This window comes from Myotis brandtii, unplaced genomic scaffold, assembly GCF_000412655.1.
Source record: "Myotis brandtii unplaced genomic scaffold, ASM41265v1 scaffold56, whole genome shotgun sequence".
In the NCBI taxonomy this organism is placed as follows: domain Eukaryota; kingdom Metazoa; phylum Chordata; class Mammalia; order Chiroptera; family Vespertilionidae; genus Myotis; species Myotis brandtii.
Genome location: NW_005370080.1, coordinates 1,177,176 through 1,192,779, shown reverse-complemented (window position 1 = coordinate 1,192,779; position 15,604 = coordinate 1,177,176). Strand labels below are relative to the sequence as shown.

Below are 15,604 nucleotides of genomic sequence, written 5' to 3'. Positions count from 1 at the left end.
CCTGAGCTCCGAGCCCTGACCAATCAGATCAGAGTTCAGAGTGAGAGGCAGGGCAGACCCCGCGTCAGGAAATAAAACCCGAAGGGACTTCCTGTTGGGTGTGCTTTTGCCTATGATTTCCAGCTGGGCAGAGGCACCCTTCTGCGCAGAAGTAAATTTGACTTGCCAATCCAGTTTCGAGTGTTTGTCTCATTCCTGCAACATTGTTGAGAGCATTTCTAACACCAGGAATCGAACCCATAAACTTTTGGTGTATAGGATGACTTTTCAACCAACTGAGCCACACCAGCCAGTATCATCATCATTTCTTTTGATGATCATAACAAGTTATTATTATTATTTTCTTGGGTTTGAATTACTCTACAGGCATATCTTGGAGATATTGTGGGTTTGGTTCCAGACCACTGCAAGAAAGCGGATATTGCAGTAAAGCAAGTCATAATCTTTTTGTTGGTGGAGAGTCTTGTCTTTAATTTGTAAAAAACACAACTTCTCTGAAACACCATAAAGCAAAGGGCACCAAAAAGAGCCATGCCTGTGAATGGAAAGCCCTTCATTCCCTCCTGTCGATACTGATTAACTGCTCATAAAGTACCTTGTTGGTATTAACCTAGATCAGTGGTTCTCACCTTGGCTGCACATGAGAATCACCTGGGAATCTTTTTAAAATCCTGATTTCTGGGCCTCATCCTCTGGAAATTCTGTTTCTTTGTTATGGGGTGAGGCCACAACATTAGTAACAAAGAAACAGAATTTCCGGAGGATGAGGCCCAGAAATCAGGATTTTAAAAAGATTCCCAGGTGATTCTAATGTGCAGCCAAGGTGGAGAACACTGACCTAGATGGAGAGGGGTATAGAGCATTTGGCAGGTACAGTGGGTTGTCTGCCCACAACCATTTCCCCCTTTTCTTACTCTCAGAACCCCATTTCCTTTTTCACCAGGCTATGTGCCCAGCTCCAGGGAATGATGTGCCTGGCCTCCATCAATCATGGTTTTAGAATTTCCCTTTGACAGTGATTGGCCCAAAGATGAGACCCAATTCAGTTCATTAAGACTTAAGCTGCTGAGGAAACCTGGGAAAATGTTCCTCTCTAATTAAAGGGAGTAGCATGATGAGAAAGGCCTATTGCTACATCCTATTTCTTCTGGTTTGGATGTAGTTGTGTGAAGACATGAAGTTTGTAGCCATCCCAGCCATTTTGTTATAAAGGGAACTACTGCCAATGTATTGGGAGGGGAGAGGAGAGCAGAGACGAAGCAAGAGCCATGCTTGGCTGATATTGTGAGCTGCTGGAACTGCCTTCCTCTAAAGTTCTTGTTTTGTGAAATAAAAACCTATTATTAGGGCTGCTTTTAGTCAGTTATTTCCTTTCTGGGAGTTGAAAGCATCCTACCTGGTGATATATGTTGCTATGGCGTGAATGTTCGTGTCCTTCCCAGATTCATACATTGAAACTGAATGCTCAGTGTGATGGTTTTAGGAGGTGGAGCCTTTGGGAGGCACTGAGGTCTTGAGGGTGGAGCCCTGATGAATGGGATTAATGCTCTTACAGAAGAGACCCCAGAGGGATCTGCCAGGTGAGGGCACAGAAAAAGATGAACTTTGAACTGGGAACTGGCCTCTCCCTAAGATGAATCTACCAGCACCTTCGTCTTGGATTTCCCAGCCTCCAGAACTGTGAGATATAAATGTTTGTTGTCGAAGACACCCAGTCTCTGGAGGTTTTTTTATAGCGGCCTGAATGGACACAGTACTTTAGTAATTTAACATTTTGCTGTTATAAGTGTGAAAACACTCAAGACAACCACCTGGGATATTGTTTGTCCCTATGTTCCCTGAGACTAAGCTATCTTTCTTCTTTCTGGGATTTCATTCTCTTTAATCATCTGATTTTGTGCACACACATTCCAGTTTTACAAATAAAGTCCCTGAAGAGAAAACAAAACCAAATTAAAAGTTAATTAAACAAACTGATCCTATAAAATCCTTTTGGAGTAGAAGCTGATGAAACAAATGCATCTGTAGTGCTGGGGTGCTCAGGGCTGTTAAACAGGGCAAAGGTCCAAGGAGGGAAAAAACCTCCAACAAAAGAAGCCCGAAGGGGTAATTAGGGACTCAGGAAAGGAAGCTCAGATTGCACCTCCAAAGCTGTGATTTTGTGCCAATAAGTCGCCTTCAGAGCAATGGGGCAAGTTGATTTCCAGGCCACATTTTACAAATCGGCACCTCTTCAGCTTGCCTGCGCCCCAAACTACCAACCACCACCTTCCACACAAAACAGAAAGACAAAAACAAATCTTTGATGTGCACTCTCATTGGACAGCTAAAAAAAATGCTGTGGTAATGACCCGGGTGGAAGTTCACCAGGGCTGGGAGTTCTATGTGGGACGAAATACTGAACTAATTAATTCAACAAACTGCCCATAGAGGGCAAGACCCCAAACTTTGTGGGTTAGGAATTTTTATTCCTGATATGCAAATACCACTTAGCACAAAATGTAAGGTAGTTAAGTTCTACCAGAGAGATACAAAGTCATGTGCTATGGGAGATAGATACCAGGTGTGAGAAATTCCATCTGGTCAACAGGATGAGAGATTGCTTCATGGAAGTGTGGGCATTTGGAGTGAGCTTTGAAAGGTGGGTAATATTTGACCATGAGGAGAGTTGGAGGAAAGGGCACTGCAAGCAGAATAAACCTGTCCCTACAGAAAGACGCTATATTTTAGTTTAGCTATAGCATGAAGACAATGTAGTAGGCATTACAGTTAGAAAAGTAAGTTAGTGCCAGTTCATAGAGAGCAAAAGATTTGGGAAAGGTTGTCATTCCAGAGGCAATGGGGAGTTACAGAGTGCTTAGGAGCAGGGCGTGGCATAGCATATTCAAAGTTGTGTTTTAGCAAGATGGGGTCAGCAACAATGAGTGAGATGACAAAAAAGGTAGGGAGAGACCACATGACCAACTAAGAAGCTATTATGATATTTCAGATAAAATACAGTGAAGTTCTTACTAAGGTTATAAAAACAAAAGTGAGTAGGAGAATGGGTTTAAAATTTAAATATAAAGGTATAGTTGATAGAAAGTGGCAAATGGATAGAACGCAGATGACAAGGCTGTCATTTAATGTGAATTTCTGAAAGGACAGAGTGCCCTCCCAGCCTACAGGTTTTGTTTTCATTAAAATCAAGTAGTCCTAATGAATGTCTTTCCTGTTAAATGAGTGAACTAAAGCTCCTTGTGATTCTACGATCTCCATCAGCCTCCACAACAGGCAGCTTTGGAGGATTCCTGGCTCACTGCCTTCCTCCGGCAAGCTGTCATTGAGGAGGCGCACAATGGCGCTGGTCTTGGCGACACTGGATATCCTTCCATGGGAACCTGGACTGGGACCAGCAGGCCTCTTAACTTCCAATACTCTTTATTATTCATCACTTACAGCTTTAATATTTCCTAAGCTCTTTTGAAGGCAGTCTCAAGAAAAGATGTGTGTGTGTGTGTGTGTGTGTGTGTGTGTGTACGCGGTCACCTAGGGAATAAAGTCTCAGCTACTCAGCTCCAACCACAGGGTCCTGGAGGCTTTATTATTGAGAGTTACCAGTGGGTGGGAAAACCTGGGAGGGAATGGAGTCAGGCTCTGTGAGGTCCTGTTAATCAGGAAAGCATTTTTCCAGGGCTAGATTTTACTGTCCTGGGCTTTAATTTTATTAAAGAAAACGAGTTTTCCTTACACTGGCCCACGCAATCTGATCCTTGCTACTGTCCCAGTACAATTTCCTGCCACTATCCGATAAATGCCCTGAATTCTGGCCACAGCGAACGGAGAGTCCCAGAACTTGATCTGCTGGTTCAGCATCTCGGCGCTTTGCATCTGTTGTTTCCTCTACCTGGAATGACCTCCCTTCCTTTGTTGCCTCCAGAGCCAGTGGGAAAATACCACTTGGTGGCCTTCAGGGCCCACAGCATGATTGGCAGACTGCCGTGGAGAGCTTTCCACCTGTTCTGCCATCGAGTTTCACTCTTATCTGCCCTCTGCAGACTGACTTCCCTTATGGCAGGACCACCCCCTCCTCATCTCTAGACCTCCGGCCGTGCCCAGAGATTGTGCACGAGAGGAAGACAACACATAAGAATAAAATCTGTTTTAATTTTTTTTTAAACAACAAAGCTTTATTTCTTCCTTACTCACACAAACCTAGACACAAAATGAAAATACTCTTCTATTTTTGCATGCATGGAGACAGACATAAGTGCACAGGTATGTACAGAATCACATACCAAATAAATATCCTGGAACATGAATTCATGCAAAAACCTATTTTGAAGCTTAAATTGCACAGTTCTATATTTGTTGGGATATTAAAAAGGTCCCAGGACCCAAGGGGGTAAGAGAATATCCACCGTTGGCTAAGGAAATGCCCATGCTGAAAAAGGAACCAAAAGATAACAAAGCACCTGAAGGCTTAAAAAAAGCTGAAGCTCCTACAGCACAAATCCCTCAATAAAATACCAGATGTGCAGCGTCTTCAGGCTGTTGCACCTGCCCCAGTGAGGCTCCCACTTCTGGGCTTCTAGCTTAGGAGGGAGATGGAACCCAGATGCCCAATATGCAGAGCCACGGAGGGGGCTGGACTGGGTCTGAGAGAAGGGCCAACAGGCTGGAATCCTCGTCCTCCAGCAGGAGCTGGATGGAGCAGGGAGATCCAGGCAGAGTTAGTGGGGACAGACGGGGTCAGGCATGGAGCCTGGGATGAATCTTTCAGCCCCACAAGAGCTTCAGCTGCCTCCCGCTGCAGCTGCCGCTCTGGGGAGGCAGAGGTCCAGGCCAGGCGAGAGGCTCTGGGGGCCTGTGGTTGAAGCAGAAGAGGGTCTGGGGCACCACAGGGCTGAAGTATCAAAGCTGAGCATCAGAGTTAGTGGGGACAGACGGGGTCAGGCATGGAGCCTGGGATGAATCTTTCAGCCCCCCAAGAGCCTCAGCTGCCTCCCGCTGCAGCTGCCGCTCTGGGGAGGCAGAGGTCCAGGCCAGGCGAGAGGCTCTGGGGGCCTGTGGTTGAAGCAGAAGAGGGTCTGGGGTACCACAGGGCTGAAGTATCAAAGCTGAACATGTGTGGGGCAGGGCGGAAGGCCCTTGGGGTTCCTCAGGAAGAGGAGCAGTCAGTATTGGGTGAGATCCTGGGCAGTTTGGGAAGGGCCCATGAGTGGGCAGCTGGAGGGAGGTGCCAGGGTCAAAGCCAGGGAAGGGATGCAGAGGGACAACAGGCTTTGGCATAGCAAGCGGCACACTACTGGGGGTGGCATGGAAAGGCCTGGAGGCAGCCAATGTCCAGGGGTCCAAGCACTTGGAGTCCAGGGCAAAGGCAAGGGTTCTGGGGGACGGCTAAGCAGCAGAGGCCCCTGGGAATTCTCCTTCCCAGGGGCGGTCAGTGCCAGTGGGACTGCCCCATGGAGGGTCTGAGGCTGGGGCGCTATGTTCTCCTTTCTGGGGGGGGGGGTAGCCCTGGTCGCATGGCCGCCTTCTTGACGTGGCTGTGAGCTTCAGGAGAAGCCGCCCCTCTCATCAGCTCCTGAGCCAGGTGCCTCTTCAGCGGTGCCTCCTGCTGCCTACGCAAGGCCACGGGGGCAGTCATGACCCTTCGGCGCTCCAAGATGAGGACACATTTGTGACACTCGCAAGCCTGGAAGAGGCAGAGGCGCTTGTGGCCCTTGAGGTGAGCAGTGACGCCGTGGTTGCGGCAGCGGGCACAGGTTGGAGAGCGACTGACCGCTCTCTTAGGCACGAGCTCGGGGCCCTGGGGGACTCTGGTCTCATCCCCTGTGGTGGAGTCTGAGGAGCAGTGGTGGGCAGCAAGCATCTCATTAGGTTCCGTGGATCACAGTCTCGAGCTGGGTCAGACTCGGGAGGCGGCAAAAGCAAATCTGTTTTAATTTTTAAATATTTGTGGCTCTTCCCCTTATTAAGCATTGACATATCCCCTATTGGAGAGCGACTGACCGCTCTCTTAGGCACGAGCTCGGGGCCCTGGGGGACTCTGGTCTCATCCCCTGTGGTGGAGTCTGAGGAGCAGTGGTGGGCAGCAAGCATCTCATTAGGTTCCGTGGATCACAGTCTCGAGCTGGGTCAGACTCGGGAGGCGGCGAAAGCAATCTGTTTTAATTTTTAAATATTTGTGACTCTTCCCCTTATTAAGCATTAACATATGCCCTAGATTTTGTCCCAGGGATATGTCATTATTATGACATATAGTGATGATTTAGATTCCTATATGTGTTCTGGGATGGCCCTGTGCTGCTAAGGAAAAGAAGCCACTCGAAGGAGGTCAGGGAAAAGGAAAGGTTATTATAAGGGACTATTTTACAGTAGCCAAGGGCAGAAAACAAGCTATAGTCACTTCCTGTGAACTAGAACCTGGAACTGGGAAAGTGTCCCCCAGAACCCCGGTCAGCAACATTTCCTGAGGGCTCACTGCACCAGGTGCTGTTCCAGGCGTTGGGTAATCAGCATGAAAAGGAGAGGCAAATCTTTGCAGTCTGGGAGCCTGCATTCTAGAGGGTGAGGTGGTGGACTTGTAAACCAATGATGAGTTCAGAAGATGGTGTTTTGAAAACAATAAAAGAGCATCATGTGATAATGAGAAACTGGGTGCTATTTCAGATTGGGTGGTCAGGAAACGTTCTCTGAATGGATGACATTTAAGTGAGTAGCTGAAAAACACAAAGGAGATAAATGGAGAGGGTGGGGGAGCATTCCAAGTTAGGAAACAGAGGGCAGGGGACTCAGGCAGAAACACACTTGTGTTCCGAGAAGAGAAAGAAAAGCCTGTGAGGCCACCCGTTAGGGGCCATGGAACACGTGTCTTTGTTTTGCTCTTTGCTGTTGCTTATCTTCCTCCTGCCCTGAGATCAGCACGGCAGTTACCTCTGGGGGTGCATTGTGACATCTCCACTGTATCCACTTCCACCATCTGGTCTCAGTGTCTTCTTTCAGGAGAGATAATCTAATTGGCTCAGCTCCTCCCCCGACAGAAGTCTTTATGGTTGCCCAGAAACTTAGGAGGCATTCTTGGCACTTTCCTCTCCCTTATGTCCTAGAGGAAAACCCTCACTAAGACTTCTCCATTCTTTCTCCAAAATACTTGTTTAGTCTTTTCACTTCTCTCCATCTCCACTGCCACCATCCCCCCTGCTCAACGCTAAATCTTCTTTCACCTGATCTACCGAATTAGTGTATGCTTGGGTCTCCCTGCTTTTATCTTGCTCACCTCAAATCCGTTCTCTGTAAGAAACAGTCATCTTCAAAACATTGCCAATTGGGGGATAGACTCATTTTTGATGGTGATACATGTTAAAAGCTTGGGGTGGATTTTGCAGACCCTATCTGCTTTTTGGGAAATTTGAAACGCCTCTGGGGAGATATGAAGTGAGGTATTACTGATGGGAGGGTTTGGTTTTGTGAATGGTATGAAGGCAGAAACAATGTTTTGGGACCCAGCATCAGTTTGTTCTTGTTAGGGTGGCCTTGATCTTGTGTCCAAATCTAATTGCTGTGCTTTTCATCTCCCCAAGCTTCCCCACATCTGCCCTCACTCCCTTCATTGACCACTTACCCTCACTACCATTGTTAGCCACTGGCTAAGATCATGTTGACTACAGATACTATTCTGCCCACTAGAATACGTTCTTCCTTGAAGTTGCACCTGCACCTTTTGAAATCCTCCCGGTGCTCTCTGCCTAGGGTTGACTGATTTAGCAAATAAAAATAGAGAATACCCAATTAAATTTGAATTCTAAAAAAACACAAAGAATAATACATTTTAATATTTGTCATTCCCAAATATTACATATCCCGTGTTTTTATCTGGCAACTCTACCTGCCTTTTGCCTAGAGTCCTCTCCACCCCACTGAGCAGAGCTTGTTTCAGATCTCCACTCCTGCCTAAATCTGCCACATCTGGCTACAGTTAACAAGCCCACGTCTGGGTATTTCCTGTGACCTGTGCCTATCTAGCAAAGCAAGGTATGCTCTCAAAGTGATGGTAAGGTGTCAGTGGACACGCTGCCATGCATCTTTCCTTTGACACATATGTACCTCATCTATGAAGAGCCTGTGTGGCGTGTGGTCACAATACCCTTGGCTTGCCTCTGATGGTGTGCAATTCTTCATTTATAATGTTCAAAAGATCTAGTCACAAAGAGAGCCTTTAAAATAGTTTTACTATTATAATGAAGTGTAGAGCACACAGTTTCCTTTGATACCTCGTCTAGTCTCTTGCTCCAATAGTATTACGGCATTAGTGTCACACGGAACCTTTCATCAATGAGCTTTACTGAACAATCTAATTCAGACTTATGAAATCCTTTCCTGAGGAAAAGGGCAGACTTCAATACCCTCATTTTATAGATGAGAAAACTCGAAACAAATGATTTCCATTCTGCTAAGAGCTGTGTCAGGAATCAATAAGTAAATAAACTATGAATTTAAAACAGATAATATTGGAACTAGTTCATATTCTGACACATTTTTGCTACTGAAATGAGATAAGCTGTGAGTGTGGAGAAGGTTTGATGCCAGGGAGCCCTAGAAAGAGATGAGAGCCTCTAATTAATGACCCAAGAAAAGGAAGCAACATCTTGACATTCACTCTCTGAATACAACATTTTGAGCACAGCCAAAAGGTAATTCATTTAAAATAAAGTTTATTTAAAGCACATCAAAAGTTTACTGTGATCTGTTCAATATTAAATTACACTTTTGGCTGAGATACCATGTTGGATCTCTCCATAGGGAGCTTTTGATGTATTTGTTTTTTAACTCTCTGTTTCCCTGTCACTTACCTCGTTGGCAAATAATATGTACATATTTTTAAATGGGCTGACGATTAATATAAGCAGATAAAAAGTGATGGATAAGACAGTTCTTCTCAATCCCATCTACTTTTGGCTGTGTTCCCCAGGATTCTTAGAAGATACATTTCTCTAATTAGCACAACTTTTGTCACATTGATACTGACTGATATGTCAGATAGCTCAGTGGTGAAATATATGGCCACTACCAATTATTGACAATATTTTTCGTAATACTTGGTTAAGTAGTAAGGTAATTTCAAAATTCTTCTTATCTTTGTGGAATAGATTGCAGTGAAATGTTCATTTTCTTCAGTTCTATAAGCAATTATGAAACTACTAGAGGCCCGGTGCATGAAATTTGTGCATGGGTAGGGTCCCTAGGCCTGGCTGGCAATCAGGGCCAATCTGTGGGGCAGCCGGTGGTTGGGGCAATCGTAGGGGCCCCCGGTGGCACCTGCCTTGGCTGGCAGCCTGGTGCTGCCCACTCACCAGCTCCATCCCCTGCTGCCACTGCTGGTTGCCTCCCTCTGTGGGATGACTGGTAGGCGGGGCAATCAGGGTTCCCCCCTGGCACTTGCCTTGGCTGGTGGCCTGGTGCTGCCTGCTCACCAACCCCTACTGGGGGCAGCTCCTGCATTGAGCATCTGCCCCCTGGTGGTCAGTGTACATCATAGCAACTGGTCGTTCTGCTGGTTGGTCAATTTGCATATTAAGGTTTTATTATATAGGATTTGGCATTGATAAGAAAGCTGGATGTCTTTTTATTTCTTTATTAGAGGCCCAGTGCACAAAATTTGTGCATGGGGGGGGGGTCCCTCAGCCTGACCTGCGCCCTCTTGCAGTCCAGGACCCCTCGGGGGATGTCCGCCTGCCAGCTTAGGCCCGTTCCCCATGGGGAGCGGGCCTAAGCTGGCAGTTGGACATCCCTCTCGCAGTCCAGGACCACTTGCTTTTTACTGTCTGATTTCTTTATTAGAGGCCCAGTGCACAAAATTTGTGCATGGGGGGGGGGTCCCTCAGCCTGACCTGCGCCCTCTTGCAGTCCAGGACCCCTCGGGGGATGTCCGCCTGCCAGCTTAGGCCCGTTCCCCATGGGGAGCGGGCCTAAGCTGGCAGTTGGACATCCCTCTCGCAGTCCAGGACCACTTGCTTTTTACTGTCTGCCTGCTCACTACTCCTTACTGCTCGGCTCGCTGCTCCTTAGCATTGCCACAGAGGCGGGAGGTCCCCCCAGTTCACCAGCCGTGAGCCCAGCTTCTGGCTGAGCGGCGCTCCCCCTGTGGGAGCGCACTGACCACCAGGGGGAAGCTCTTGTCTTGAGCGTCTGCCCCCTGGTGGTCAGTGCGCATGATAGCTACTGGTTGTTCCGCCGTTCAGTCGATTTGCATATTAGGCTTTTATTATATAGGACTAGGGGCCCAGTGCACGAATTTGTGCACCCTGAAAGGAACTGTGGGCCGCAAGGCTGTGGTGGACACAGGGGCGGGTCTCGGCCCATCTTCTGCACCCCTGCCCGGCCCCTCCCGCCACAGCCCCTGGTCTCCTGTCTGCCAGCAGCCCCACTCCCGTCACTGTGGCTGCCATGTGCTGGCAGTGCTGGCCCTGCTCACACCCGCTGCCGGCATGGAGCGATTGGGGCCACTGCCAGCAGTGGGTGTGAGCGGGGCTGTCGCTGGCAGTGGGTGTGAGAGGTGGCTGCTGGCCCCGATCGCCCCTCAGGAGCGGGGGAGGTGGAGAAACCCTGAGGGGCGATCAGGGCTGGTAGCTGCCACTGATCGTGCTGATTAGCTAATGGGAGGCATAGCGAAGTTACAGTCAATTACCATGTTTGTCTATTATTAGATAGGATTGCTAAGACTGTAGTCTATTGTCAACCAACACAGGGCTTCTTTCAAGTTAGGTGAAATTCCTGTCATTTGGCCGGATCTTTTATTTCTCTAAGAGATTAAGTATGATGTTAATTAGGTATCTCTTGGAGATTTTAAAACAAATATGATTTAAACTCTCCTGTATGGCCACTGGTTTTTTACTCCAAGGGACCAATATACCTTCTTTGAGCCAGGCTATTTATATTGCTTTGGAACAGCGTATAAAGGAGCATTTTTCTCTACTTGTAGGGATATAATGGTCAATATTTGCCTTTTAGAGCAGATTTGCCTACTGCCCTGGGTCGGGTTGGGGGAGCAATGGGCAGATAAGAGTTTGTGAGTTCTGAATTTTCAACTTCTATAGACTCAGCAGGGTGTTTGTTTTTCTTTTTCAAGCCTTCTGAATGGCAGGAGCTGGGTTTTTCTAATCAAAATTTAAAACTATCCATGAAGAGAACTGATTTTAAGACAGACAACAGAAGTACTATTTTCATGTGTTTTGAGTGTGTTGATATCACCTCATTAAACAATGTCTGAACATGACTAGAAGGCAAGGGTCGAAGGAGTTGTTGCTTAATGAGGTTGTAATGAGAGAACATTGAAGTTTGCTTTTTTCTCTTCCTGTTCCAAAACTCATGGTTTAATGGGATAAAATATATTTGAACTCAAGCTCTCAATTAAGATATTTCTTAGCTGCAGTGGTTAAGAGTCTAATAATTCTGCTACTAAATAACTGTGTGACATTGGATACAGTGTGTAATAAATATTAGCTATTATGATTTGTAATTGAGAAAAAAATAAGAACTTGGGGAGACAAATTCCAAATTATAGAACAAGAAACTTCGTATACAAATGCTTCAGTAGGGATAGCTTCTTTATTTTACACATTAGGGATTTTGTGATAATAAACAGAATGTAAACCACTTTAGATATTTGTTGCATTTTGTTAAACCTGGAAATTTTAATATTTATCAAAATGAAATGATCATGAATGCATATCTGGTGATTGGAACTTTTCATTTATTTTGCTAACTTAAAATGAGTCAAAATATCTCTGTGATTTTGATAATTATTTTATATCAGTTCAGGGTGAGGAGAATTAAATTTTGACGGCTCAGTCACAGTTCCAATCAGCTTATTTGAAAGAAGATGAAAGAATTATTATAAATATAGACTAACCTAAATTGAAGGTTAATAGAATGTGACAGATATGACAAAGTGGAATAATAATAGTAATAATAACGATAATAACAGCTAAAATTTATTCAGCATTATATGTGATCAGGCATTGTAATTAGAGTTTTTCATGCATTCATTGACCTCACTCTCACAACAGTGCAATGAGGTACGCACCATTATGACCTCCATTTTACAGATGTGGAAATCTTATCAGATGTAGTAAACTGCTTGCCTAGGTCATGTCGCTGATAAATAGCAGAGTTGGGACTCAGGACCAGGTAATATAACTTTACAATCTGTGGTAAAATCTTCCTAAAATATAAACAAATATTTGTATCTAACATTTTTCTAATAAGTTGAAATTATTTACATAAATTGCTATATTATGGCACATCTATAAGTTGGAGAGTATTAATGAGGTAATTATATTTTGTTTTAAATAAAAGTTAAAAATAGCTAACTTTTGCTTGGCTGCAGTGGCTCAGTGGTCGACCTATGAATCAGGAGGTCATGGTTTGATTCCTGGTCAGGACATATGCTGGGCTTGTGAACTCGATCCTCATTGTGGGGCGTGCAGGAGGCAGCTCATCAATGATTCTCTTTCATCATTGCTCTCTCTCTCTCTCTCTCTCTCTCTCTCTCCTTTCCTCTCTGAAATAAATAAAAATATATTTAAAAAATGGCTAACTTTGGATTTCCTAATGATATTTTAGTGTAAACACCAATTCTAAAATAGAGCTGTCTAATACGTAATTTAAAAATTTCTAGTAACCATGTTAAAGTGAAAATGTCATAATTTTAATAATATATTTTATTTAACCCATAATGTTAAAATATGATTTCAACATATAATCAATATGAACATTATTAATGAGATATTATACTTTTAGGGGGGCCTTTGTTCCAAGTCTTGGAAATCTGGTGTATATTTTTCACTTACTGAGCATGTCACTTTGGCCCTATTTTAAGTGCTCAACAGCCACCTTTGCTAGTGGCTACTAAATTGGACAGTGCAGTTATAGTTCTTTTTAGGAAAGTAAATTCATTATTTTACATATTTCAAGCGGGGTGAGAATAGGAAAGGCCAGTCATGCATCCATATAATAATATCTCAGTTCTAGTACCATTATTTCCAAATTAACTAACTGAATTAACAGCTGCCACTTAACCTGTTTAAATTATATATTCTGGCAGGTAAGGTGACAAATTTTAGAAGGATGGTTTCCTTACAATCTTGTAATTTTGTCTAAGAGCTAGAACGGAGCTGACTTTAAGTTAGAACCAAATCTCCTTGTGAAAAGTGAATGTCCACCTCACAGAATAGTCACTAAGGAATTTACTACGTGTGGACCCAATGTGGACTTTCCAAGTCTTTGGCATCTGAGGGCAGGACTGGCCAACTCTTTTTGCTGTTCTGTATTCAGTGCTCAACCAGGCTGTTGATAAATATTTGTTAAGGATCTTTGTTTCTGATTCTTCATTGAAAAAACTACTAATACATGCTTATTGAAAACAAAAAAATCCGACAAACCAAACTATTCTGGATTATTTATAGTAACAAGTAATAGTTCCTTCAATTCTTACTCTAGTTTCAGAGATAACCACTGTGAATGATTAGGTATGCATTCTCCCAGACCTTTATTTATATATCTATGTCTATGTTTCTATCTTATCTAGAATTTTTTGGATGGAAATAGGTTACACCATACGTATTGTTCTGCAGCCCCTGCTTTTTTTTGTTCCTTTGTTTGTTAATCCTCACCAGAGGATATTTTTCCCATTGATTTTTAAAGAAAGAGTGGAAGGGAGGGGGAGAATCATGGATGTAAGAGAGACACATTGATTGGTAGCCTTCTGCACGCAGTGACCAGGGGCCAGGAATCAGGCCTGCATCTGAGGTATGTATCCTTGACTGGATCCAACCCACAAGCCTTCAGTCCTCAGGCAAATGAATTAACCACTGGGAAAACTGGCTAGAGCTCTGCAGCCCCTCTTTTACTTAAATGAAATCAATCTCTTTCTATGTGTTTTATATATTTTACTAGAGGCCCAGTGCATGAAATTCATGCACATGTAGGGTCCCTAGGCCTGGCCAGCGATCAGGGCCAATCTGCGGGACAACCGGGGGGCCCCCGCTGGCACTCGACTTGGCTAGCCTGGCGCTGCCCACTCACTGGCCCCACCCCCTGCCAGCCGCCACCAGTCACCTCCCTCTGCGGGGTGACCCGCGGGGAGATTGGGGTCCCCTGTGGGCTGTGGGCAGCTCCTGTGTTGAGTGTCTGCCCCCTGGTGGTCAGTGCACGCCATTGCGACCAGTCGTTCCATCTGGTCATTCTGCCATTCGGTCAATTTGCATATTAGGCTTTTATTATATAGGATTATTTTTTTAAAATACATTTTTATTGATTTCAGAGTGGAAGGGAGAGGGAGAGAGAGAGATAGAAACATCAATGATGAGAGAGAATAATTTATCAGCTGCCTCCTGCACGCCCCACACTGGGGGTCAAGCCCGCAACCTGGGCATGGTGCCCTAACCGGGAATTGAACCGTGACCTCCTGGTTCATAGGTTGACACTCAACCACGAGCCACGCTGGCCGGGCTACATTTTATTCTTCTTAATGGCTGCATAGTATTGTATGGTATGAATGTGCCAAATTAATTTAACCACATCATTGTTGATGAACAAACAAGTTGTTTCAATTTTTTGCTATTACAAAACTGCTGCCCTGTACATCCTTGTACATCTATCATAGCACACTGGGTATTTCTGCTTGAAAGATTTCTAAGAACTGAGAAAGATTTCTAATAGCTGGGTAAAAGGAATGTATATTTAAAATTTTGACAAATACTGCCAAACTGCTTAACAGCCTGTGGGCAAGACCTTGTGTTTTGACTTCATCTGGAAGTACCAATGTTCCCATTACAGGAAAGTGGCCAACCTTCTGAGAAACAAGCTGTTTCTACTCTCCACTCTAAAAAGGATCTAAATATTTTCAGTATTTAATATATGTGGCTTCAAGTGGTAATAACATTGTTCTGCTTTATGGCTCCTCAGACAGGTAGCAAAACCAGAAAACATCAACTACCCTGGAGTCTTATTGTAAGTTTTTGACATTCCTTTGGTGATTCACAAATGGCAGAAAACAAACGCGGTGCTCCCCAGGGTCTAAATGAAGACCCTGTAGGTTTTGGATTCAGTAACGGATCTTTCAGGAAGACACACAGTATGGGGCGATGACTCACTCACCCCATGGTAGCTGTCCTCTAGCTCTGTCCTTTAGAGGAAGCATCACTGTGGGTCTGCTGGTACTTTTCCCTCCCTCTCTAAGAATTTCCTTAGGAGGGGATGCCTAACATGTGCCAAGGTTAGCTTTGTCCCCCTCTTCTCCGGAGCGCCAGGACCTGCAGTACATAGCTGGTCTTTGGCACAGAGTAAGCCAGAGCCCCTGGTAGATGCTTAGCAGTCACAGCCAGTAGCTGAGCAGTGGCAGCAGCGGAGGTTCACAATGCAGCCCAAAGTTGTGCTTTAGCCTGTGAGGTTGCAAGTGTATCCTCTGTTTATTAAATGAATGAATAAATAAATAAAGCAAGCCTCCTCCCCTCTCTATCCTACAGGGGACCTCAACAAGACAGATGCAGGATTTGGATGGACAGAGGCCAGACCTAGTAGAGGCAAAGCTTGGTGAGAGGGGGGGGGAGGAGGAGGAGGA

At 45.0% G+C, this 15,604-nt stretch overlaps 1 protein-coding gene across 1 annotated transcript; it reads right to left on the bottom strand.

Annotated features, from left to right (window-relative positions):
- Positions 1–4,570: 4,570 nt before the first annotated feature.
- LOC102243398 (doublesex- and mab-3-related transcription factor C2-like) lies at positions 4,571–5,872 on the bottom strand (the record flags this gene model as incomplete). Its single annotated transcript, XM_014549549.1, is given in 4 exon segments — positions 4,571–4,846; positions 5,047–5,264; positions 5,267–5,492; positions 5,495–5,872. Coding segments are annotated over 4 exon segments (1,098 nt in total), but the record flags the coding sequence as incomplete, so codon positions are not given.
- Positions 5,873–15,604: the final 9,732 nt, after the last annotated feature.